The following is a 22,524-nucleotide window of genomic DNA, read 5'->3' on the forward strand; positions in this document are numbered from 1 at the left end:
AGACAAATCTTCAGCCGTAATATCAGAAGTGCCTTTCCGACGCAGCAAGGTAATGAATTTATGAGCTCTTGCCGTTGCTCTTAATAATCTCAACCAGGAGCTTAGTCTGTCACAGCTAACTACAAGAGGCATGGGAGATGGCTGTGACGTAATGAGATTAACAACACATGAGTGATGACGAGTAGACGGTTTAAGTTCTACGTCATTTTTGTCCAAGCTACCAGCCATAGATACTGGTGGAGAGGATGGCCAACTAGACTCACTGTCATACAGAAAATTGGGACCTACAAGCCAACGAGACGACTGTGTTAAAATAATACGATTAACACGCGTAGCATCATCAGCCACGTTACTATGCGTTGGAACCCATCGCCATTCATTGACTAGTGTGAGTTCGAGTATCTCACCCAAACGATGAGCTACAAATGGCTTATAGGTACGCGCATCACTCCGGAGCCACCCTAGCACGTTTAACGAATCAGTCCAAAAGAATCGTTTTGTTGGTTTATGGTTATGAGATTCGACTATGAATGACGCTAGACGAGCAGCGACTAACGCTCCCTGGAGTTCTAAACGGGGGATGGAGGTCGGCTTTAATGGGGCTACTCTACACTTACTGGAAATGAGAACGACCTTCACATCTCCGTTTGTAAAAATCATCCGCCAATATGCAACTGCTGCATAAGCCATTTCGCTAGCATCACAGAAGATGTGAAGCTCGCGTTTGGATACATCGGGTTCACTCAAACCGTAATAGCGTGATATCTTGAGATTAGATACCAATTTTAGATCCTGAAACCAATCATGCCAAATCTTCAGGTCGGTTTGAGGTAACTCGTCGTCCCATGTGAGGCGTTTACGCCATATATTCTGAAACATGATACGCCCTCTGGAAACTATAGGTCCTAAAATACCAAGAGGATCATAAATACGCATTACATAAGAAAGCGCATCACGTTTAGTAATCTGATGTGGCAATTTATCATTTTCGAACCCAATACTAAACGAAATTGTATCAATATTAGGCTGCCAAATAAGACCTAGAGTCCGAACATTTACGTCGTTGTTCGAATTACCTAAATCTATGGACTCGTTTCTACTTTTGATACAAGTAGAAACCAAGTCTTTTGATAAAAGTGATAGGGCATCAGGATTGTTGGATACCCAACCGCGCATCTCAAAACCAGCTCGCTTATTCAGCTCTACAATATCTGCAGCTAAACGAGCTGCTTTCTCAATGTTGTCCTGCGATCCTATATAGCCATCCATGTATGTATCAAATACAGAGGCATGTGCTGCTTCCGGGAATTCTCCTTGGAATTCATCAGCATTTACTTTTTTAACATACAACGCGGTACATGGACTCGAACAAGCACCGAACATCATTGAAGACATGCGATATATTTTAATGTCCTGCGTGTGATAATCGCGCCATAAAAATCTTTGAGCGTCTCGGTCCTGCTCCCTTATCTTAACCTGCGGAAACATCTCTCGAATATCGGCTGTTAAAGCAATAGGGCCTTCCCTAAATCTCATGAGTATACCAAGAAGGGGCTGTAAGAGATCAGGACCGGGTAATAATAAAGAATTTAAGCTGACCCCTTGGAATTTAGCAGCAGCATCATGAACAATGCGTAATTTTCCTGGTTTATGCGGATGTGTCACCCCAAAATGCGGAAGATACCAGGAAATACCTATTGGTGACTTGTGACATTCCTCAACATAGCCCTTGTCTATCATAGTTTGTACATTCACACGATATAACTGCGCGTATTGATCATCACTTTTCATTTTCTTTTCTAAGCTACGAAAACGTGAAAGTGCTAATCTATAATTATTTGGCACGACACTAATATCAGGACGCCACAAAAGACCAGCTTCAAAATGTCCATCAGGCAATCGTCGCACTGTGCTTTCCAAAATTTTGAGTGCATGCGCGTCCGACCTACCGCGATATTCTTTTTTAACAATGCCAATTGAATCCAATCTATAATGTTCTTTAATTATCTCTTCAAAGTTTTGAATGTTATCGGATTGACAATCATCAAAAACTGTAGCGTGATTTATTATATCACGACCACTTCCTATTTTACTTTTACTAATAGGTCCACATACAACCCAACCTAAAACAGTCTTAATAGCCATCGGTTCAGTAGCAGTACCCGCTCGTATTAATTTAGGTACTATCAAGTGACAGTTATCAATCCCTATCACGATTGTAGGTTGCGCGTTTTCGTAACAAAGCTCATCGGCAATCTCGAAAAGATGAGGATATTTCTTCAAATCGTCAGCTTGAATACCGTATTGATAAGCTACACCTAAATTGTCAACGGAACGAGCACCGTGAATTTGAAAGGAATCTTCGTTGTGTAAACCTTGAATAGTAAAATTAACTAAACAAAAATCACTCACTTTCGAAAGTCCACCTAAGCAGTCAATATGCACACGACCTTTGGGACCTACAGCACCAATATGCTTCGAAATTTTCGCGTCAATCAGTGTTGTAGTACAGCCGTCATCTAATAGTGCATATGTGTTGACAGTACCACAGGGACCAGACACTCTGACAGCAATTATTTTTAGTAAAGAACGAGAAAGTGTGTTCGGAAAAGTGGTGGTAGCATGAGCTGAAACTTTGACAGCACATTCTTCAGTTGTGCGAGTATTTACTATTTGATTTTTGTCGCTTTGTGATGTAGAAGAATCAGAATCTACAATGTCTACATCTGCATGTGCAACGAGGTTAAGTTCTACGCTATTGTTGTGTAAAAGAAAGTGATGTTTGAATAAACAACCATCCTTACCACACGTAGATTTATTTTTACATAATTTAAATCTATGCGAATTTTTTCGTAAACAACGATAACAAACCTTATTAGCCTTTACCCATTTCCATCTGTCATCTATAGATAAAGATAAAAATTTGTCACATACGACAATGTCATGTTCTGTTTGTTTACAAAATATGCATGATATGTTTGCAGATTTATTTACATTTGATTTATTAGGTTTTTTAGATGAACCTGAACTCACGCTTCCCGTATTGCAATTAACTTGATACTTACCCTGTTTATGTGTGTGATTTGATGTATTACGAGTAGTATGAGAGGTCGATGGATGTAGATATGTGTCTGAAATTATTCCAAATTTATTTTGTAAATGTTTCTCCCGTACAAGAAACTCAGATAATACCTCGAGTTTACTACCTCCCTCAGTATGACTAGCTGCATAATCTAACCAACGCATACGTAAAAGTGGAATCAGTTTGCTAACTAATACGTTGAAAAGTTCAGGTGAACCTAAATAATCTGCCTGATTTAATATTCGCATTATTTCAATGCAGTTTTTCACTCGACATGCAAAAATACCTAAATCCTTTCCTTCGCTACTAACTTTCGGTAGGGCTCGGACGGAATTTAATTCTTGTAGCATAATCATCTCGGGACATCCAAATCGAGTTTCGAGTGCACTGATGACCTGCTGTGGGTCACGCGCCGATACCAATAGGACGTGAACAGCTTCCCGCGCGGCTCCACGCAACGCACCGTTTAGGCGTGCGAGATTCTCACCTGCTGAATAGAATTTTTCCGTATCTACAAATGTACGTTTGAAAATAAGCCACTCAGTAGCACACCTGCCATCAAATAACGGCAACTTGATATGACAGTTATTCGATTTATTACTTGTTAAGACTGCACCTAAATCACTTATAGCCTTAGCTATGAATTGTGCGTCAAAACTCCCCGTGTACTTTTGTCCCTGGGGATCACTGACAGAGTTGTGAGAAGTAGTAGGATGAAATGGTAAGCCTAAAGAGTGTGACGCAGGGACCTCTGGGGCACTAATGCCGGTTTGCCGATCGATCGGCTCCTCTGCTAACGGGCCATCACCCGGGTTATTATTCAACCACGTTTCAACCTGTTTGCTACTCATACACGAGCTTGCATACGAGTTTGCATGTACGCTACTCTCAGCCTCTATAGCGGCGAGCTGTGCGCGTAGCTCAGCATCCGCAACTTTACGTTCTAACTCAGCGAGATATATATATATATATATATATATATATATATATATATATATATATATATATATATATATATATATTTGTAGAGCGTTGTATAGTTCAATTATTTAGATTTTTTTTTCAATGGGTAAAAATGGTATGGTAACCCCGCCTGCACTAACGGGATACGCTGGCGAAGCACCAGTGAAGGGTGATAGATGAGAATGAAAACAGGCCAGTTAGCCCATCATGATGAATTCATCAGGAATTAACCATGATAGTATCCAGGGAGAATCGCGAGGAGGTCGACCTGGTTGGGTATATTGCTAGCAATGGGATTCTCAGTCTCTATTACTAACAATCCTTTTCCCCCCAATTATTTAGATTAATAAGTAAATAATAATACTGGCAACTGAGAAAGACATGCGTTGCCATGGCGACCAAAAAAAAAACAGTAAAAGTTTTATTCTCATTAAAAACATTTGTATAACAGGACAACGTTTTTTATTTATCACAAAATTAATTAAATAAATCGATTAGTTCCTCAAGATCATCGTCAGGATTAATCACGTTACTTATAATATGTATATATAAATGATGGTAGACATTATGAAATACAGTAATTATTGAGTATCAAAGTCGATTGCTTGGGCACCTCTGTCCCATTCGTGTTTCTACCGTGAAGCAGTTGTGTTTGCATGGCTGTGTTTCGGTTTGAAGGGTGGGATATAGCGTGAATTTACTGGGTACAGAGGAATAACACCTGAGTCCTCAGGAATGACAATGCATGGGGGTATCATGGGCGAAACAGTATACTCTGTTATGTCCATGGTACTGCTCATGTCTATAGGCGACTGTTACCACTTTCCATCAGGTGGGCCGTCAGCTTGTTTGCCATTCTAAGTTGTATAAAAAAAAAACTTGTAACTAGAGTTGGTTTTGTTGACTTAACAAATAATTAATTTCTTTTAAAAATATGCTTACTGGGTGCTCTTCGTAGATCTACAGGGATTACATTCCAGATGCTGATAGCAGTGACGGTAAAAGAATTGATCACTTTTGTATTGTAATGTTTGTATATTATTTATGTTAAAATTCAAATTTAAATGCATTTTTACATGTATTATTATGTATTTTTACGTGTACAAAGAATAATAATTTAATAGTATACAAAAGACGAACTTAAAGCTATATAGCATACACTGCTAAACAGTCTTTGGGAAAACCGAAATATAATTTATGCGGTGCAAAGTACTAAACTAATAATAACTAGCGACTCGCCCCGACTTCGCATGGATAGTGGAGTGTATGTATACAATTTTTGCATCAGCTTCTTGTTGTTTTTAATAGTTGTTAATGAATTGGTTACCCTACCTGCGGTATTCACTGGCGGGGGCATTAGTGAAGGATGATAGACGATGATGAAGCAGGTCAGCTGGTCCATTGTGACGAACTGGACAATAAATCAATCACGATGGTTTCCAGAGGGCACCGCGTGGAGGTCGACCTGACAGAGTATTTTGTTAGCAATGGCATTACTAATCTCTACTACTAATAATACCTTCTCAAGCTTGTTGTTGTTGTATCAACCGTTTACTGTCCACTGCTGAACATAGCCTTCCCCATAAGAAGGGTGTTGCCAGTAATTGCCACGTTTAATATGCAGACTGGCAACCGCCGCAATTGACTTTCCTATTTCTGAAATTCATGCATACGAAGTAGTCATCAACGTCATATTAGTCGACATTTGTCCACTGCTGGACATACGCCTCCCCCATAGACTGTCATAAGGAACGGTCCTGAATCACCTGCATCCACTGAATCTCTGCAATGCGTGGAATTTATATTTCTTTCAACGTATATTTCTCTTCGCATTTCCATCAAATCCGTGATACAGTATGTAGTTCTACGTAAAACGAAACAAAGAAAAAATCCTATTTTAGTCTTAAATCTATTTCTTCCAATTTTCATCCAATTCCTTTCCTTATTTCGTAAAAAGGTGACAAAGAAACAAAAGCCTCTTTGTAACAAAACTAAAGTTAAATAAAACCTTTATTTAACTTCAGTTGCATCATAGTATATACTTGAATTAAATCTTTTGAGTCGACTAATAGTCGAATAAATCGAAATATTTCCACATCGTTATTTTAATTAAACAAAGCTCTTTAAAAAACGAACACTTACGATATTTTCCTACGATGAATTCCGCCATCTTGTTTTATTTTTCAACTAACTTTAGATGGAGGCTCTCGATTCCGTGGTATTTTTTTAATTTGTTACCTTCATAACTAGTTGTAAATATATTTGGAAAATTCTTTTTTATTTATTTATTTATAGGATTACCGACATAAGATACAGCGAAACATTTCAATACAATACACTGGTAGATTACGTCTAACTGTTCTTACATTTATAGGCAACCACAGCACGCCTTGTGTTTGATAAACATTAAAATGAAATTAAATTATTAATAAGTAAAGATATTAACAATATGAATAATAACATAATATAAATAATAGAAATTGTAATGTAATTATTTTAAATTATAAATAAATATAATGCAATGGCGAGGTACATCAACATTTTAATTTAGCCATGAATACAGATTGACAATCGTTGTAAATATCAAGTTTGGGCTTGGTTTTTACAATATCGTTATACCGTTATCGTTATATACGTTATTCTATCTGAACGGATTTACTTTCATATTATTGCCATAGAAAAATTATCAAAATCGGTTCAGTAATTTAATTTTTAAATAAAAAAACGCTGTTATTTTTTATTTTAAATCAAATAATTAAGTTTGTCATGATTGAACCTTTTTTTTTGTGGAACACAATTTTAAATTATTGTCGTTAAAAATTTTATACAAATTTGTTACTTAAAAAAAATATTATTAAGCAAGTGTAAAAAGACTGTTAGTGATTAGTTAATATAAGGTTAACCAGTTTATAAATCGATTAAGGGCCCCTCCCTCTCAACCTTTGGGCTTAATTTTGATGTTTAAGTAGGCTAACTTTCGATTTTTTAACTCTCAGCACACACAGTACTTATCGGGCGTTCTTTAATAGCGTTATAATAGTATAAACAGTTATTTTAATTTTAATTTAAACAACAATAGAACGAGGCATACAACGCTAATACAACTTTTGTTAGCACGGTATTGTTAGATTTCTTTGATGGCTGACGCATTTTGTAATACGTAAATATTGACGTCGAGACGCGTCGGTGATAAATAATAAATGTAAAAAAAACAAGCCTACTACATTGTAAAATTCGAGACATATACGCAAACAACACATACTGTCGAATTTTTTTTTTAATATATGAAAATGGAATGGTATCCCCGCCCGCGCTATCGGTATACACCGACGAGGCACAAGTGGAAGATGATAGGTGAAAATGAATGCGGGTCAGTTGGCCCACTATGATGAATTCGACAAGAACTAACCATGGTGGTTTCCAGGGGGAACCGCGTTGAGGTCGATTTGAGAGGATCTTTTCCTAGCAATGGGGCTATTTTTTTTTTATAGGTGATAATGAAAGAGTAACCCCACCCGCGTTATCGGTATACGCTGATAGGGCACCAGTGAAGGATGATAGACGAGGATGAAGCAGGTCAGTTAGCCCATCGTGACGAATTCAACGAGAATTGTTCACGATGGTTTCCAGGGGGAACCGCGCGGAGGTTGACCTGATAGGGCATATTGCTAGCAATGGGGCTGTCAAACTCCATTGCTAACAATCCCTTCCCTCCGCAATGGGGCTATTAGACCACATTACTAACAATCCCTTTCTCACCTACTGCCGAAATTGGATTTTTTTTTACGTCAGCCGTTAACTGTCCACTGCTAAACATAAGCATGCCCGGAGGAAAGGGATCCACATTACTATTCTTATTTTATTACTTTTCTTACTTCTAAAATTCACGTGTAGCAGGTAAAAAGCTAGTCATAGATTTGCCATTATTAGCTTTTCTCTCTCAGAGAAATTGAACGTCTTTCCCAAACAAATGTGACTCTAAAACGACCTAACCCCCCGCCCCCGGGGGGAAAAGGATTGTTAGGAATGGAGATTGACTCCCCTATTGTTAGCAATATACCCTATTACATCGACCTCCACGTGGTTCCCCCTGGAAACCATCGTGAACAATTCTTATTGAATTCATCACGATGGGCTAACTGACTTGCTTCGGCCTCATCTATTATCCTTCACTGGTGCCTCGCCGGTGAATACTGATAGCGCGGCTGGGGTTATCATTCCATTATCACCCATTAAAAAAAAAGACACCCCATCTCCAAACAGACTTGGCATTGAAGTGTTTAAATTTAGCAATGCATAAACAACAAAGAACAGTACTCGAAACTAGTATAGCTGTCACATGAAGTAGCGGAACAAATGTTACAATGTTGGTAGTTGAACGATAAACAGTTCAAACAAAAACGTTTGTGTCATGATAGTGGCGTAACTGTACCGTCTGGGGCCCGTGACAAATTCATCGGATTGGACCCTCCCATTTTGTCAATAAAAAAAAAGTGTGTTATTATACAAAAGTGGATACAATAACCAAGTTGCATAGCTTCTCTTCGTCTTAATAGATAGATAGATAGATAGATACTCTTTATTGTTTCCTCCAAAATCACAATAGTAAACTTATTATAAATATAAACAGTTACAAGAAATAATAACAATGAGAAAACAATGGACGACCTTATCGCTAAAAGCGATCTCTTCCAGGCAACCTTTGGATGGAGAGGAGTAATTATAAACAGTTTGGTGGGCGATACGATGAAAAATTCTGTTTGTTCTAAATATGGAGATGTGATACATGTAATAATAGTTAGGTTATTTCTATAATTCTTGTATGTCTTGAGTGAAGTAATTTTTTTTTCAATCGACTTCGAAACAAAGGACGGTCTCAATCCGGTTGTATTTTTTTTTTATATTTGTTAATTGTAAACAGATTTGAAAAATTATTTTTTCCAATCGGATTTGCAACTAATGATATGTTTACAGAATGGTTCCATAAAAATGTTATTAAAATCGATTCCTAACTAGTTTTGCCACAGTTAAAGTAGTTTTTTTTTTTTTTGGAAAGCACTTTATTATTAGAATCTTTCTATGTTCACGAACTCTGGGACTAGTGGTCCCCTTTGGCTAGGTGCTTGTGGCATTTTGCTCGCTTTACTGCCCTATTGTTATGCCACCGAGTCGTGAGAAAAATACTGAACAATCTAACAGTCTACCTATATACAATTATCAGAAACAACAGTAAATGAATTAGTTAAACCACGCAATAATTAACTGTACTACTCAATCAAACATTACAGTTGATGTGATAAATATTAGTTACGACTAAAAATTTTTTTTAATATTTTTTTTTTAATATATTTTTTTAACGATATTACTAAATACATTAATGTATTAATGTACATCTATCACATCAGTCCTTAAATTTTGAACCGATGAACATATAGTGAATTATGACATCCCAGGGATGTCGAGTGATGGCCCGCAACGTCTATCTTAAATATAACTAAGCTTAATTGCAGTTGCCATCCCGCCTGTCGCCTGCCAAGTATGGCAACTACTAGCAAAACCTTCCAAAAGAGGAGGCCTATGTTCGGCAGTGAACGTTAATTAGCTGAGATCGTAACCCGTTCAGTTAAAGAGTATCGATTAATACTGCGCCCTCGGATACCAGGCTCTCATAACCTATAAGGAAATATTTGGTCCTCTAAAAGCGTGTTCGTTTTGAAGGGAAAAAGTTTTGTTTATTTACAACTGTTTTTTTTTTTCGTAATAGAAATATTAAGTAGGGATGCCCCAAGATCTGTATTATGCGCAATAAAATGCGTACTTGTCGATTCGATAGTGAAACGATTATTCGTGATGAGGTCATCGAGTTATCAATGTATTCAGTATCATGCGCGCTGTGTCAATAGTCCTGTGTGCTGCAAGTGATTGCAACGTTTCTAGAATTTAAATCGTTAGATCTATACATTTATTAGTATTTACTTATACATTTATAGCAGAATTATTTTAAACTAAGCGTATCCTGCGGCTCCACCCACGTGAATCAGTACATAAAGTGTTCTGTTTGCTAAGTTAGGATATAACCTATTCTTGTACCAAATTTCATTCAAATCTGTTCAGTAGTTTTTGTGTGAAAGAGAGAGAACGGCTGCAAAGATATTTCCTCCTGCAAACACTCAGGTTATGGAATGAGCTCCCTGTTGAGGTTTTTCAAGAGATTACAGCATGGAGTTCCTCACAGGGGTAAAGAGATTTCTTCAGGGTCAGTAATGCGCGCGTAATGCCCCTAATACTGCAGGCGTTTATAGGCTTTTTTTTTTTTTTTTTTTTTACAACACAGGGGGCAAACGAGCATGCGGCTCACCTGATGGTAAGTGACTACCGCCGCCCATGATCACCCACAACACCAGCGGCATTGCAGGTGTGCTGCCGGCCTTTTAAAAAGGAATATACTCTTTTCTTGAAGGTTATGTTGTCGTATCGGTTCGGAAATACTGCTGCTGGAAGTTGATTCCAAAGAATGGTTGTGCGTGGAAGAAAGTGCCTTGAAAAACGCACGGTGGAAGACCGCCACTCGTCCAGATGATTGGGATGAAACTTTAGTTTGTGGCGGGTTGTACGGTGGTGAAAATCAGCAGCAGGTATCAATCCGAACAATTCCTCAGAACACTCCCCATGATAAATTCGGTAGAAGATGCACAGAGATGCAACATCTCTGCGCAGTTTCAATGGGTCAAGTCGGACAGTAAGGCGTTGACTATCGATAATTCGAGCCGCCCGACTTTGAATGCGGTCTAACGGAAGGAGTTGGTACTGTGGCGCTCCTGCCCACAGGTGAGAACAGTATTCCATATGCGGCCTGACTTGGGCTTTATATAATTTCAGGCGGTGTTCTGGCATGAAATATCGTCTCACCCTATTGAGCACTCCTAACTTTTTAGAAGCTATCTTAGCCTTCTCCTCCAGATGACCGCAAAACTGGACGTCGCAAGATATATCAACGCCCAGAATTCCTAGACTTGACTTTTTATCAAGGGAAGTGCCCTGAAAGTGAGGAGATACGACAAACGGCGTCTTTTTTGCGGTAAACGCGCAGACTTGTGTCTTTTTGGGGTTAAATTGGACAAGATTTTGTTCACCCCAGATCGAAACTTGATGGAGTGAAGTTTCGATTTCAGACACAAGTCTATTCCGGCACTCATCGGTATGTGCCCGCGAGATCTTTGCATGACCGGTATATAATGTATCTCCTGTACTGTCGTCCGCATAGCAATGAATATTACTTATCTGTAACATATCATTGATATGCAGAAGAAACAGAGTCGGAGATAGTACACAGCCTTGCGGGACACCAGCATTCAAAGGTTTTAAATCAGAGCATGCACCGTCGACTACGACCTTAATGCTACGTTCCTTGAGAAAACTGGCGACCCAAATGCACAGTCTCGCAGGCAACCCAAATGAAGGTAGCTTTGAAAGCAGCGCTCTATGCCACACCCGATCAAAGGCCTTCGCAATATCCAGACTAACTGCTAAGGCCTCTCCCTTACTCTCGATTGCCACTGCCCATCGGTGTGTTAAGTAAGCTAAAAGATCACCGGCCGAACGTCCCTGTCGAAAGCCGTACTGGCGATCACAGATCAGCCGGTGCTCTTCTAGGTACCGGAGCAGTTGACGGTTAATGATGGATTCCATAACCTTCGAGAATAAGGAAGTGATAGCTATGGGCCTATAGTTAGCTGGATCTGAGCGATCTCCCTTTTTAGGGATCGGATGCACCAGAGCAGTCTTCCAAAACTTTGGGACTATGCCCGATGAGTAGCTAAGCCGAAAAAGACGCGTAAGAACCGGAGCCAACTCTGGTGCGCACGTCCTAAGCACAATTGGAGGAATACCATCAGGCCCACTCGACTTATGGATTTCGAGGGAGAAAAGTGCTCTACGCACTGAGCTATGCGTGAATTTAATGTCAGGCATAGAGCTCCTACAACACGTGATGGTCGGTGGTGGTTTCTCCCCGTCATCCAATGTCGAGTTTGACGCAAAGATGGATCCAAGAAGATCGGCCTTTTCTTTAGCGTTCTGGGCCAATGAGTCATCCTCCCTGCGCAAAGGTGGAAAAGATGACTTACAGAAATTCCCTTGTGCAGCTTTGGCAAGAGACCAGAAAGCTCGAGTCCCAGAGGGCAAACTAGCCAATCTCTTGCCAATTCTACTAATATGCTCTGACTTCGCTGTGGCTATAACTCTTTTGAAGGACCTAGAGGCAGAGTTATACTTCTTTTTAAGAGCACTGGTGTTAGGATCTCGCGACGCCACACCTTTAGCCCAGGTTAGGAAGCACTCCTGTTTCAGACGAGATGCTGTTCTACAGGAGGCTCCATACCAGGGCTGGGATTTCCCGCCGACGGGCACCACAGAGTTAGGAATAAATAATTCCATTCCCTGAAGCACCACATCAGCAATGGAATCGGCAATGGCGTCGGGATCATCCAGTGTGAAGCAAACCCGCCCCCATGGGTAAGATGCGAAAAAAATCCGCATCTCATCCCAATCTGCCGACCTGTAGTGCCAAATGCGACGTCTACCCGTAGAACGAGGTGGAGTCGGACTCGTAAGAGGCACTTCGCTCCGCACCAAACAGTGATCCGACGATCCAAGCGGGGCTTCGACGGAGATCACATAGTTGTCTGGGTGGGTGGTCAGCAGAAGGTCCAGCAGTGAAGGTGAATGGTCCAACACATCAGGGATTCGCGTAGGCGAGGAAACAAGCTGTGTCAGACCATAAGCCAAAGCAAAGTCATGAACAGATCTTCCCGCATAGTCGGTTGTACGCGAACCAAGCCATTCGGCATGGTGGGCATTAAAGTCGCCAACAATCACGACTTCAGCGGAAGGAATCTGCTCAAGCAGGGAATCTGTAGCCATTTGGACGTGCTCAATTAGTTGGTCGGTTTCAGTGTTACCGCTACGGTAACCGCTTACCATCAGGCGGATCATATGCTTGTTTGCCACCTTAGTGCTCGTAGTATAAAAAAAGTACCTTTCCCTCCATCCAACATTACAAACTTTCGCATATATATCATCATCTTTCTAGCCTTATCCCAATCACTTGGGGTCGGCGTAATATGATTTTATCCATAGTTTTTAGTTTTACGACCGGCCACCTGCCTGACGTCAACCCTCTTTGGGAATAAACTTTCGCATATATAATATTAATAAAATAAGGTCGGGATATGTTCCTTAACCAGGATAAAAAGTACCCTAAGTCCTTCATCCCAGATTATACATCTGAGTTACCAGAGGGTGACTTTGTACAAAAGTCGTTTGCTTAGGCACCTCTACCCATTCGTGTTTCTACCGTGGAGCAGTCGTGTTTGCATGGCTGTGTTTCGGTTTGAAGGGTGGGATATGGCAGTGAATTTACAGGGTATAGAGGAATAGTACCTGTCCTCAGCAATGGTAACGCATGGGGGGTATCACGGGCGATCACAGTATACTCTGTTATGTCCATGGTACTGCTCATGTCTAAAGAAACATATAAGGACAAATAAAATAAAAAAAAAAAGATATTGATATTGCTATATATTATCCATTCCTAATATCAAATATAAGGGGGGAAAGGGATTGTTAGTAGTGGAGACTGAGAATCCCATTGCTAGCAATATACCCAACCAGGTCGACCTCCTCGCGGTTCCCCCTGGAAACTATCATGGTTAATTCCTGATGAATTCATCATGATGGGCTAACTGGCCTGTTTTCATTCTCATCTATCACCCTTCACTGGTGCTCCGCCAGCGTATCCCGTTAGCGCAGGCGGGGTTACTATTCCATTTTCACCCATCAAAAAAAAATCTAATATATAAAAACAAAAACAGTTTATAAATTAAATAAAAGAACAAAGAGAAAGCAGACAAGTTACTGTTCTTTATGTTTTTACGTAATAAAATAATTATGATGCCAAAACTGTAAGTATAATAACCGCAGAACGTATAAAAATACATTCTCTATTATATAATAACTCAACGCTAAATTTAAACTGTGCAATAGATATTTTTAGAAATTCAGTTCATTCACCTGCACGCGATACTGAGCTGTAAACGATGGTGTTTTTTTTTTCTCAATTCACGTTTTTGTCGATTTGTCAGTGGCGTTTTACATAAAAACTGCTTTACTGTGACGAAATGTATACAATTTGAGCTACTCATAACGCGGTTTTCGCATGTGTCATATATTTAATACCCACACACACACACACACACACGCACACAAAGTCGTCGCTAAAAGTTAGTTTTTTTTTAATAAAATTATTATTTTCCTCGTAATACTTATAATCTATGTACGCCTTACGAATACCGAGGTCTCCTAAACCTTGTGTGATTTATAACTATTTTGTTTTGCTAACAAATTTTGTGGTTTCTTCCGCGCTGCAAAGGACTTGTTGGCCGTGTGACGTAACGTTAACAGGTAAAAACATGCGTACAATTATAATTTATACAAAACGACTATTATATTACGATATGTTTTGCAGTATATATATATATATATATATATATATATATATATATATATATATATATATATATATATATATATAATAGTATATATAATATCAAAGCATGTTTATATTATTTTTTTATTGGAAGAGATCTTTCAGAGATTATCTATTTATAAATTTTAAAATGTCAAGGCTATAAAGAGATATATATATATATATACATATATATATATATATATATATATATATATATATATATATATATATATATATATATATATATATACTTTAATTAGACTTTATTATCTAATACTTTTAAAATGTCACGGCTATGAAGGAGGTTCCATATTCAAAGACTGTAACATTTTTTAATAGTCTTTGGCCTATGTCCAGCAGTGGACAGTTAAATTGCAAATTAGAACCATGCCCGTTCTGAAATTTTCAATTGTGCATAAATATGATTATAAATGTTCATAATTTGTATGAAATTTGATAAATAATACTAATTATATTATGGAATGCAATAAGAAAATAAATACATTAAAACAAATACGAGCACTCTTAGACATGTGTAATTGGAACAAGGCCTTATAGCACAAAGTAACATTTTCAAGGCAAATCAAATGCTAGAATAAAATATTTTTATAACCGACATCGCTGATTACATTTCAGACCGCGGCGAGTGTACCCCCTTCAGAAGCGACGACAAATTCCTGCTGAAGTTTCTTCGGTCGAGAAATTACATCGTACCAAAAGCGCATAGGCTGGTAAATATATTAAAAAGTATTATTATTTATCGCGTGGTCCTGGCATAGAATGGACCACACCTTTTCCCATTCCTGAGGACTATGGTATTAGCCTCTGTACCTTATAATTTCACAGCCATATCTTATCCTTTAAACTGAAAACATCATTGCTGTATCCGACTCCTTAAACATGAATGGGACAGATGTACCCAAGCCGACGACTTTATCCAAAGTTGTGGTTTTAATAATAATATAATAAATATAAATAAACAAATGGATGGCTTTTTTTCTATGATAAATGTCACCAATTACAAGATTTTTAAAAACACGTCGTTTAAAAACAAAATAGATTTTTTTGTTTAAACATTTGTAAAGAGACACTCTACTGATGAGATGTTACTGATCTAATTTTCCGTCCTTTTATCCCAAATAAGTATTGTCCCAAATATTGTATTGGATATTATATACCTGTTGTAATTCATATGCGAGTTATCATTTCGCTCTTTTAACATATCACTTATTTTATATTTACAATGCCATCTAGTGCTACACTCTGGCACTATAACAGTACACTCAACGTGAATAATACATTTGTTAACTATAGGTGGCGCTGTATAAATAAAATTATCAAGTGTTAATTAACCTTAAAAATTAAAATAGTTATTGCAATACTTTTAGTTAATAATCGTCAAATTAAATAAAAAAAAATGTCATGTATTTCTCGCCGTAGATTAGACCATCCTTTCTTTTCCTATGAGTGTCTTAGAAGCGACTAAGGGAGACTTTGTACAAAAGTCGATTGCTTGGGTACCTTTGTTCCATTCGTGTTTCAACCGTAAAGCAGCTGTGTTTGCATGGCTGTGTTTCGGTTTGAAGGTTGGGATATGGTAAATTTATTGGGTACAGAGGAATAACACCTGAGTCCTCAGGAATGGCAACGCATGGGGGGTATCATGGTTGAAACAGTATACTCTGTTATGTCCATGGTACTGCTCATGTCTATAGGCGACGGTTACCACTTTCCATCAGGTGGATCGTCAGCTTGTTTGCCATTCTAAGTTGTATTAAAAAAATAAAAAAATAAACTTATGGTGGAGGGATAGGCAGTAGCGTCCCTCTTAAAACATGAGTAAAAGCCAAACTGCGGTTGCCAACCCGTCTGCCAAACGTGGCAACTACTGGAAAACCCCCCTTGGTCCACTGCAAGGGGGGTATTTTACGGCTGATACAACCTATGTTAATTTTCTCTATGTAAAATTAATTATATAAATTTTTGTGTCTATATTTCCGTAGCTGGTCCGGTATTGTACATTGAGGGAACAGTACCCCTATTTGTGGCAGGATGTGGACCTCTGGTCCTTGGAGAAGGTGAGGGACGCTTATGAAGGGACAATATACGACCGACCTGATATTGGTCGTATTTCTATATTCAGATTTGGTAAGTACGAGACATTATACACAAATTTGGAACTCATTACATAAATCAATAAAGTCCCACTGTTGGACACGGATCCGTGTCATAAGAAAACTCAAGACTTAGTTTAAAAATTGTTTCTTTGGGTATTCCTGTCCCACTCGTGTTTCTGCCACTAAGTAATGTACTTAAATGATTATGTTTCAGTTTATGAAACTGTAATTTTGATAGTAAATTACTGGCTAGGGAAGCATATACTGTATGGTCCCGGCATAGAATCGGCCACCCCTTCATTTCCCGTGGGTGTCGTAAGAGGCGATTAAGGGAGGGCAAGGGATGGGCAGCAGCGTCCCACTTAAAGCATCTCCAAAGCCTAACTGTGGTTGCCAATTCGCCTGCCAAGCGTGGCAACTACTGGCTAAACCCTCCAAAACGAAGCCCTATGTTCAGCAGTGGACAATGTATGGCTGATATGATGATAATGAGAAGCGTACGTCCTCAAGAATAATAACGCACGATTTGTGTCATGGACGTCACAGTATAGTCTATGATGCCAACGGGCAACCCAGTATACAGATTATATAACCCTTCATTAAAATGGGCAAATGGATTTTGGTATATCACTCTAACATATATTCAAAATTACGACCAGTTATTTACAGTCCGGTAAAACAAAACTTAGAAAACTTTTCCAAATTAACCAAAATTTGTATCGTTTAGAAGTCTACAATGTATTTTTTAGATTTTTCTTGCCTGTTTTTTTTTTTCATAGTAATTGGTCATGTCGTTAAGTCGCTATAAAGTAACAAACAAACTCACTTTCAAATTTTTTTTTAATATCTGATAATCTAAGCCAACGATATATGGTACATAAGGATGACGGTAGATCAGTCGGCCCATCGTGAAGAAGTCGACAAGAATTAACCACGATGGTTTCCAGGGGTAACCGCGTGGAGTTCGACCTGATAGGGTATACTGCTAGCAATGGCCTGTTAGAATCCATTACTAACAATCCCTTTCCCCCCACTTTTACATTTATTATATTAGTACGGATTAACGTAACCTTTCAGGAACGTGGGACCCGAATGAATATCCTATAGAAGATCTGGTAAAAGCCGGGGCGTCTCAGGTTGAGATTGGTTCGCGGCAGCCGAAGCTACAAATAATAGGTGGAACCCTCATTGTGGATTTGGAAGGGATCACGTTACGGCACGCGGCTACGTTGACACCCACTGTGGCTTACCAAATTGTCGCTTTATTAGGAGTAAGTATCAGGGAAAACCACATCTAATTTGGTGCAATAGTTAGTGCTTCATACTGAAACAAATAAACAGACAGACAGACTGACTATCAACATTAAAAAAAATATTTTGACATCTTGGTCTTATTAAGACCTCTTATATTAATTTTTCTTAACTATTTCCCATATAAAGACATCATTTAGTTGAAATTTTTATTATATTAGAGAGTAAATAATATATTTTTTCACTACTTATCAAAACTATCTGTATGTTCATTTTACAGTAATATTGTAGTTACAATTTGTACCTTATCTTAAAGCCGTATAGTCTCTAATCAAAGATTTCTCCATATACAGTTGGCCACGCCAATGCGCCTCAAGTCCTGCCACTTCATCAACTACTCCTGGTTGTTGAACTCCTTCTTCTATCTCTTCAAGAAGTTCATACCTCGAGACTTTGTCAACAACATCTACTTTCACGGACACGATTTGAAGTCCCTTCAGCAACACATACCTATCGAGTGTCTTCCAGAGAGATACGGTGGCACTTGCAAATTGCATTGCAATTATTCAACATGGTTAAACAAAATAAAAAAATACAGAACACAAGAATTCGATACTGAAATGAAACGGTTAGGGTACATTATTAAAGAGTGATGCTATTGTATTTTTGATAAATCTGCAATTCAATTATGTGCCTTAAGCGCAGTTCACACTGAATGCTAAACTAAACGAACCTAACTTAGTTTAGTTCACGTAGTTACGATCACTTTTTATGTTGAAGTTTACACTGTGATCTACAGTGCTGAATTGATTGAACCATATGAGCTAGGAAACCTCACAATGTAATTCTAGTGTAATTCTTTGCACGGGAGTAAGAGAAGAGCTAAAGGAGAAGTACAAATGGATAAATGTTTCTATTAGCAATATTATTTATTTTGATCTTCTATCTGTTCTCCTTTAAACAAAGGTTGTCTGCAAGAGATTGCCATAACGATAAGACCGCCTTTTGTATCTTTATTTATTTATTAATTGTACAATAAAACTTTTTTATGTCTATATTTTAATCTGTACTTTATATTACTGTAATTTAATTGAATTGTCTCATTGTCATTGTATATTATTATATTTTTGATACAATAAAAAGTTAAACAAATAAATAATTTATTTTGGACTGATTTACATACGACAATCTTGCAATAATTAAAAGATACAACGATTTCCTAGCAACCATACTAAATTCAAAGATATTTGTTATAGATCATTTTTCTTTTTATGTTCTATCTATTTTATGTGGTCTCCATTTGCCCCGTCACTATATCTTTTATATATCCCTAGTTTTCAATGTAAGGTCATATTAGTTTGCATAGCTACGTCTAGCTCATATAATTGGATATGAGCTAAACTAAGTGAGCTAAGCTAAACAAACTTAGGTTCGCTTTCTCAATGTGAATTGTGCTTTAAAATGATTTTTACGGATAAAATCAATTAACATATATTTTCCACGTAGAGGTAGCTGAGTATTTTGTGATCCATTAATCTAAATATTGATTTAATAACTTTAGTTATACCTTATTTTTTTCTCTAACATCAAGAACTTTAGAGACCTCTAGTGGAGAACAAATGTTTCAATATTTTTAAACTATGTCGGAGTTGAGTGCTTTTGAAAATATATAAAAAATGTAGCAACATAGCTATTGTTAATCAATTTTCATAAGCGAACAATTTTCAACATTTCCAATTGATTATTTCAAAGTATACGTAATATTGAAAATTATTTGGTGGCTTTTTTTTATAAAACTCTACATTGGACCATACCAACTTGAGCAAACACCATGAATGTTCCGTGAATGTAATGGAATAAAAAGAAATTGTTGTTTTTGAAAATTGACTAATTGAATCGAAAATCCCTACGTAGTCCTCATATTAATGCATAAACACTCTCAAAAAGTGTTAGCGTTTATAAGTCTCTCAATTCGCACTCAAAAACAAAAGAATTCATATGCCAAAAAAATATTAAACGAGATTCGTACCTGTATAATTATAGACTTGAAAAATTATATCACCAAAAAGAGTTTGTAATTTTTTATTAGAGTTTTAAAGGTAGTAAGCAGTGGATAAACGTAACCTGTTAAATAATATTATGTTTTTAAGAGAGAAAGAAACATATCATATATGTATATAAAGTACTTCTACTTAAATTCCTAGGTTCCTAATTAATTGGGGTGTAAGTTATGATTATGTATATTAAGTATAATAAAAAGTTATGAAAACTTATATAAACGTGACTAATAAATGTTTATATATTGTTAGATGTGGACAGTTACCTAGGTAAGTTGGCCTCTTTCGAAACAAACAGTGGAGAAAATGAAGTTGATAGAAGAATAAATACAAAACATGGAAGAAATACTGGGCTCAAAAAGAAATCCTTAAAGGCAACTACAGCCTCAACTTAAAAAAGATAATTATGGATTCCTGCATCCTGCCAAGCCTGACATATGCATGCCAAACATGGACCTATACTGAAAAAATAAAGAACAAAATCCTATCATGTTAGCATGCCACGGAAAGAAGTAATTTAAACTTAAGAAAAATACAGAAAATAAGAAACACTGATATTAGGAAAAAAACCAAAAAAACAGATGCTCTTCAGTATAGTATGAAACAGAATTGGAGACGGGCAGGTCATATAGTGAGGTACAAAGATAAAAGGTGGACTTTCCCAACAACGAAATGGCAAGGTCCAGCAGGAAAAAGAAATGTTGGAAGGCAAAAAAAAAATGGACTGATGACATAATAAAGACAGCAGAAAAAAATTGGACAAATATTGCTACAGATAAGGAGAAGTGGAAAAAGATGGAGGAGGCTTTTACCCTTGGGGACCACTGAAGTGGATAAAAAGCTATAATAATAAAAATAATAACCAAAAAAATCCCAACCAGTCTGGAACAACGTCTCAGACGGTTGGGATTCCGAGGCGGCTCACTCTCGGGAAAGATGCAGAAAGCGGTGCTCTTAGATTCTGCCCGCATTGTACGCCGGTTTCTCTCCCTGGGGCCCTGAACCCCGGCCGACTGTGCTTCTGCCGGGGGTTAGTTGCCATCTCCTCTCCTTAAGAGGGGAGATGAGAATTATAGTAAAATAATAATAATAACGTTTGTTTGTTTTTATACACCTTAATCCTTTGGAATGGCTTACATTGACTACGTTAAGACGGGACACCCCTCCAATTTTTACTTCAAAATATGTGATAAGATAGATAGATACTCTTCATCGTTTCTTCCATAAAATTATAATAGTAAATTTATTATAAATACATTATATACATTGAAATAAAAATTGTGACTGCCGTATAGGTCCCGGAATAGAATAGGCCACCCCTTCCTTTTCCGTTTTTTTATGTTTGTTACCTCATAACTCAATCATTTCTAAACCAATTTGAAAAACAATTTTTTTTATCTGAAAGGAAATACTTACAGATTGGTCTCGTAGATATTTTATCAAAATTGGTTTAGTATTTTAGTTTTTAAATTAAAATAACTGGTATTGTCACAATTGAAGACGGTTTTTTTAGGTACAATATTAAAATGTAATCTATGACTTCGACCACTTTATTTGGGATATATTTATTGACTGGATTGGATAGAAAATAGTCCTTATGTGTATGTAAAATATCATGACAATTGGGCGTTAAGTATGTAACGTAATATATGTTATACTAAATTAAAATTAATTTAATAAAAACAATTGTATTATTTTTCCAAAGACCCTTCAGAAGACCCCGTGTTTATTTTTTTTTTAATGGACGATAATGGAATGGTAACCCCACCCGCGCTATCGGTATACACCGGCGGGGCACCAGTGACGGATGATAGATGAGGATGAAGCAGGTCAGTTAGCCCATCGTGATGAATTCAACAAGAATTGTTCACGATGGTTTTCAGGGGGAACCACGTGGAGGTCGATCTAATAAGGCATATTGCTAGTAATGGGGCTGTCAAACTCCATGGCTAACAATCCCTTTCCCCCCTAGAAGACTTCCTCGAGCTAGCATATTGTTATTACCCTGCACGTGGAGACATGATTGTTAGTATTGAACTAAATAATGCTGGTCGAACTTCACGCGGTCGCCTCTGGAAACTACCGTTATTAATTCGTGGTGAATCCATCACGATGGGCTCGACTTCATCCCCACCTGACATCCCTCACTAATGCCCCTCTATTATGGAATATAATGTAAACATAGTGAAAACGGGTTCATAATTCCATTACCATCTCTTTAGAAATTTGTCTGCATTGTACATTCTTTACAGTCCGTGATAAAGTTTTTAGAGCGAACAATGGATTTAAGTAGACTGGCGAGGCAGCTTGCAAAATCCTTAATTTCGCAATAATATAATTTAACTACTTTCTAAAACAATGGCTAAAATTATTTTTTATTAATATAAAATATAGAAAAAAAATATAAATTGACTACTAGGCGAACATACTCGTATTGTATAAAACGGTCGAAGATCTTATAGTAGCTGAAGTTAGATATATCGAATAAAACAAAGTTGTAGTAGCAATGCATCAGAGATGTGTGTG

General features: G+C 37.5%; 1 protein-coding gene across 3 annotated transcripts in view; it reads left to right on the plus strand.

Moving 5' to 3' along the window:
* LOC113512678 (clavesin-2-like) overlaps positions 1-20,671 on the plus strand; it is a 37,930-nt gene extending 17,259 nt beyond the window's left edge. For 2 of the 3 annotated variants that reach the window (XM_031907192.2, XM_031907193.2), the window contains exons 3-6: positions 15,210-15,304; positions 16,577-16,721; positions 17,768-17,961; positions 18,295-20,671. In XM_031907192.2, coding sequence (XP_031763052.1) covers positions 15,210-15,304; positions 16,577-16,721; positions 17,768-17,961; positions 18,295-18,594 — 734 coding nt within the window. In that variant the 3' untranslated portion in view covers positions 18,595-20,671. Of the gene's footprint in view, positions 1-9,952; positions 10,302-15,209; positions 15,305-16,576; positions 16,722-17,767; positions 17,962-18,294 lie in introns of those variants that run through there. The other variant, XM_052896265.1, reaches the window with a different exon arrangement.
* The last annotated feature ends 1,853 nt before the right edge of the window (positions 20,672-22,524 follow it).

This window comes from Galleria mellonella, unplaced genomic scaffold, assembly GCF_026898425.1.
Source record: "Galleria mellonella isolate WM207_F2 unplaced genomic scaffold, CSIRO_AGI_GalMel_v1 utg32, whole genome shotgun sequence".
NCBI classification, from domain to species: domain Eukaryota; kingdom Metazoa; phylum Arthropoda; class Insecta; order Lepidoptera; family Pyralidae; genus Galleria; species Galleria mellonella.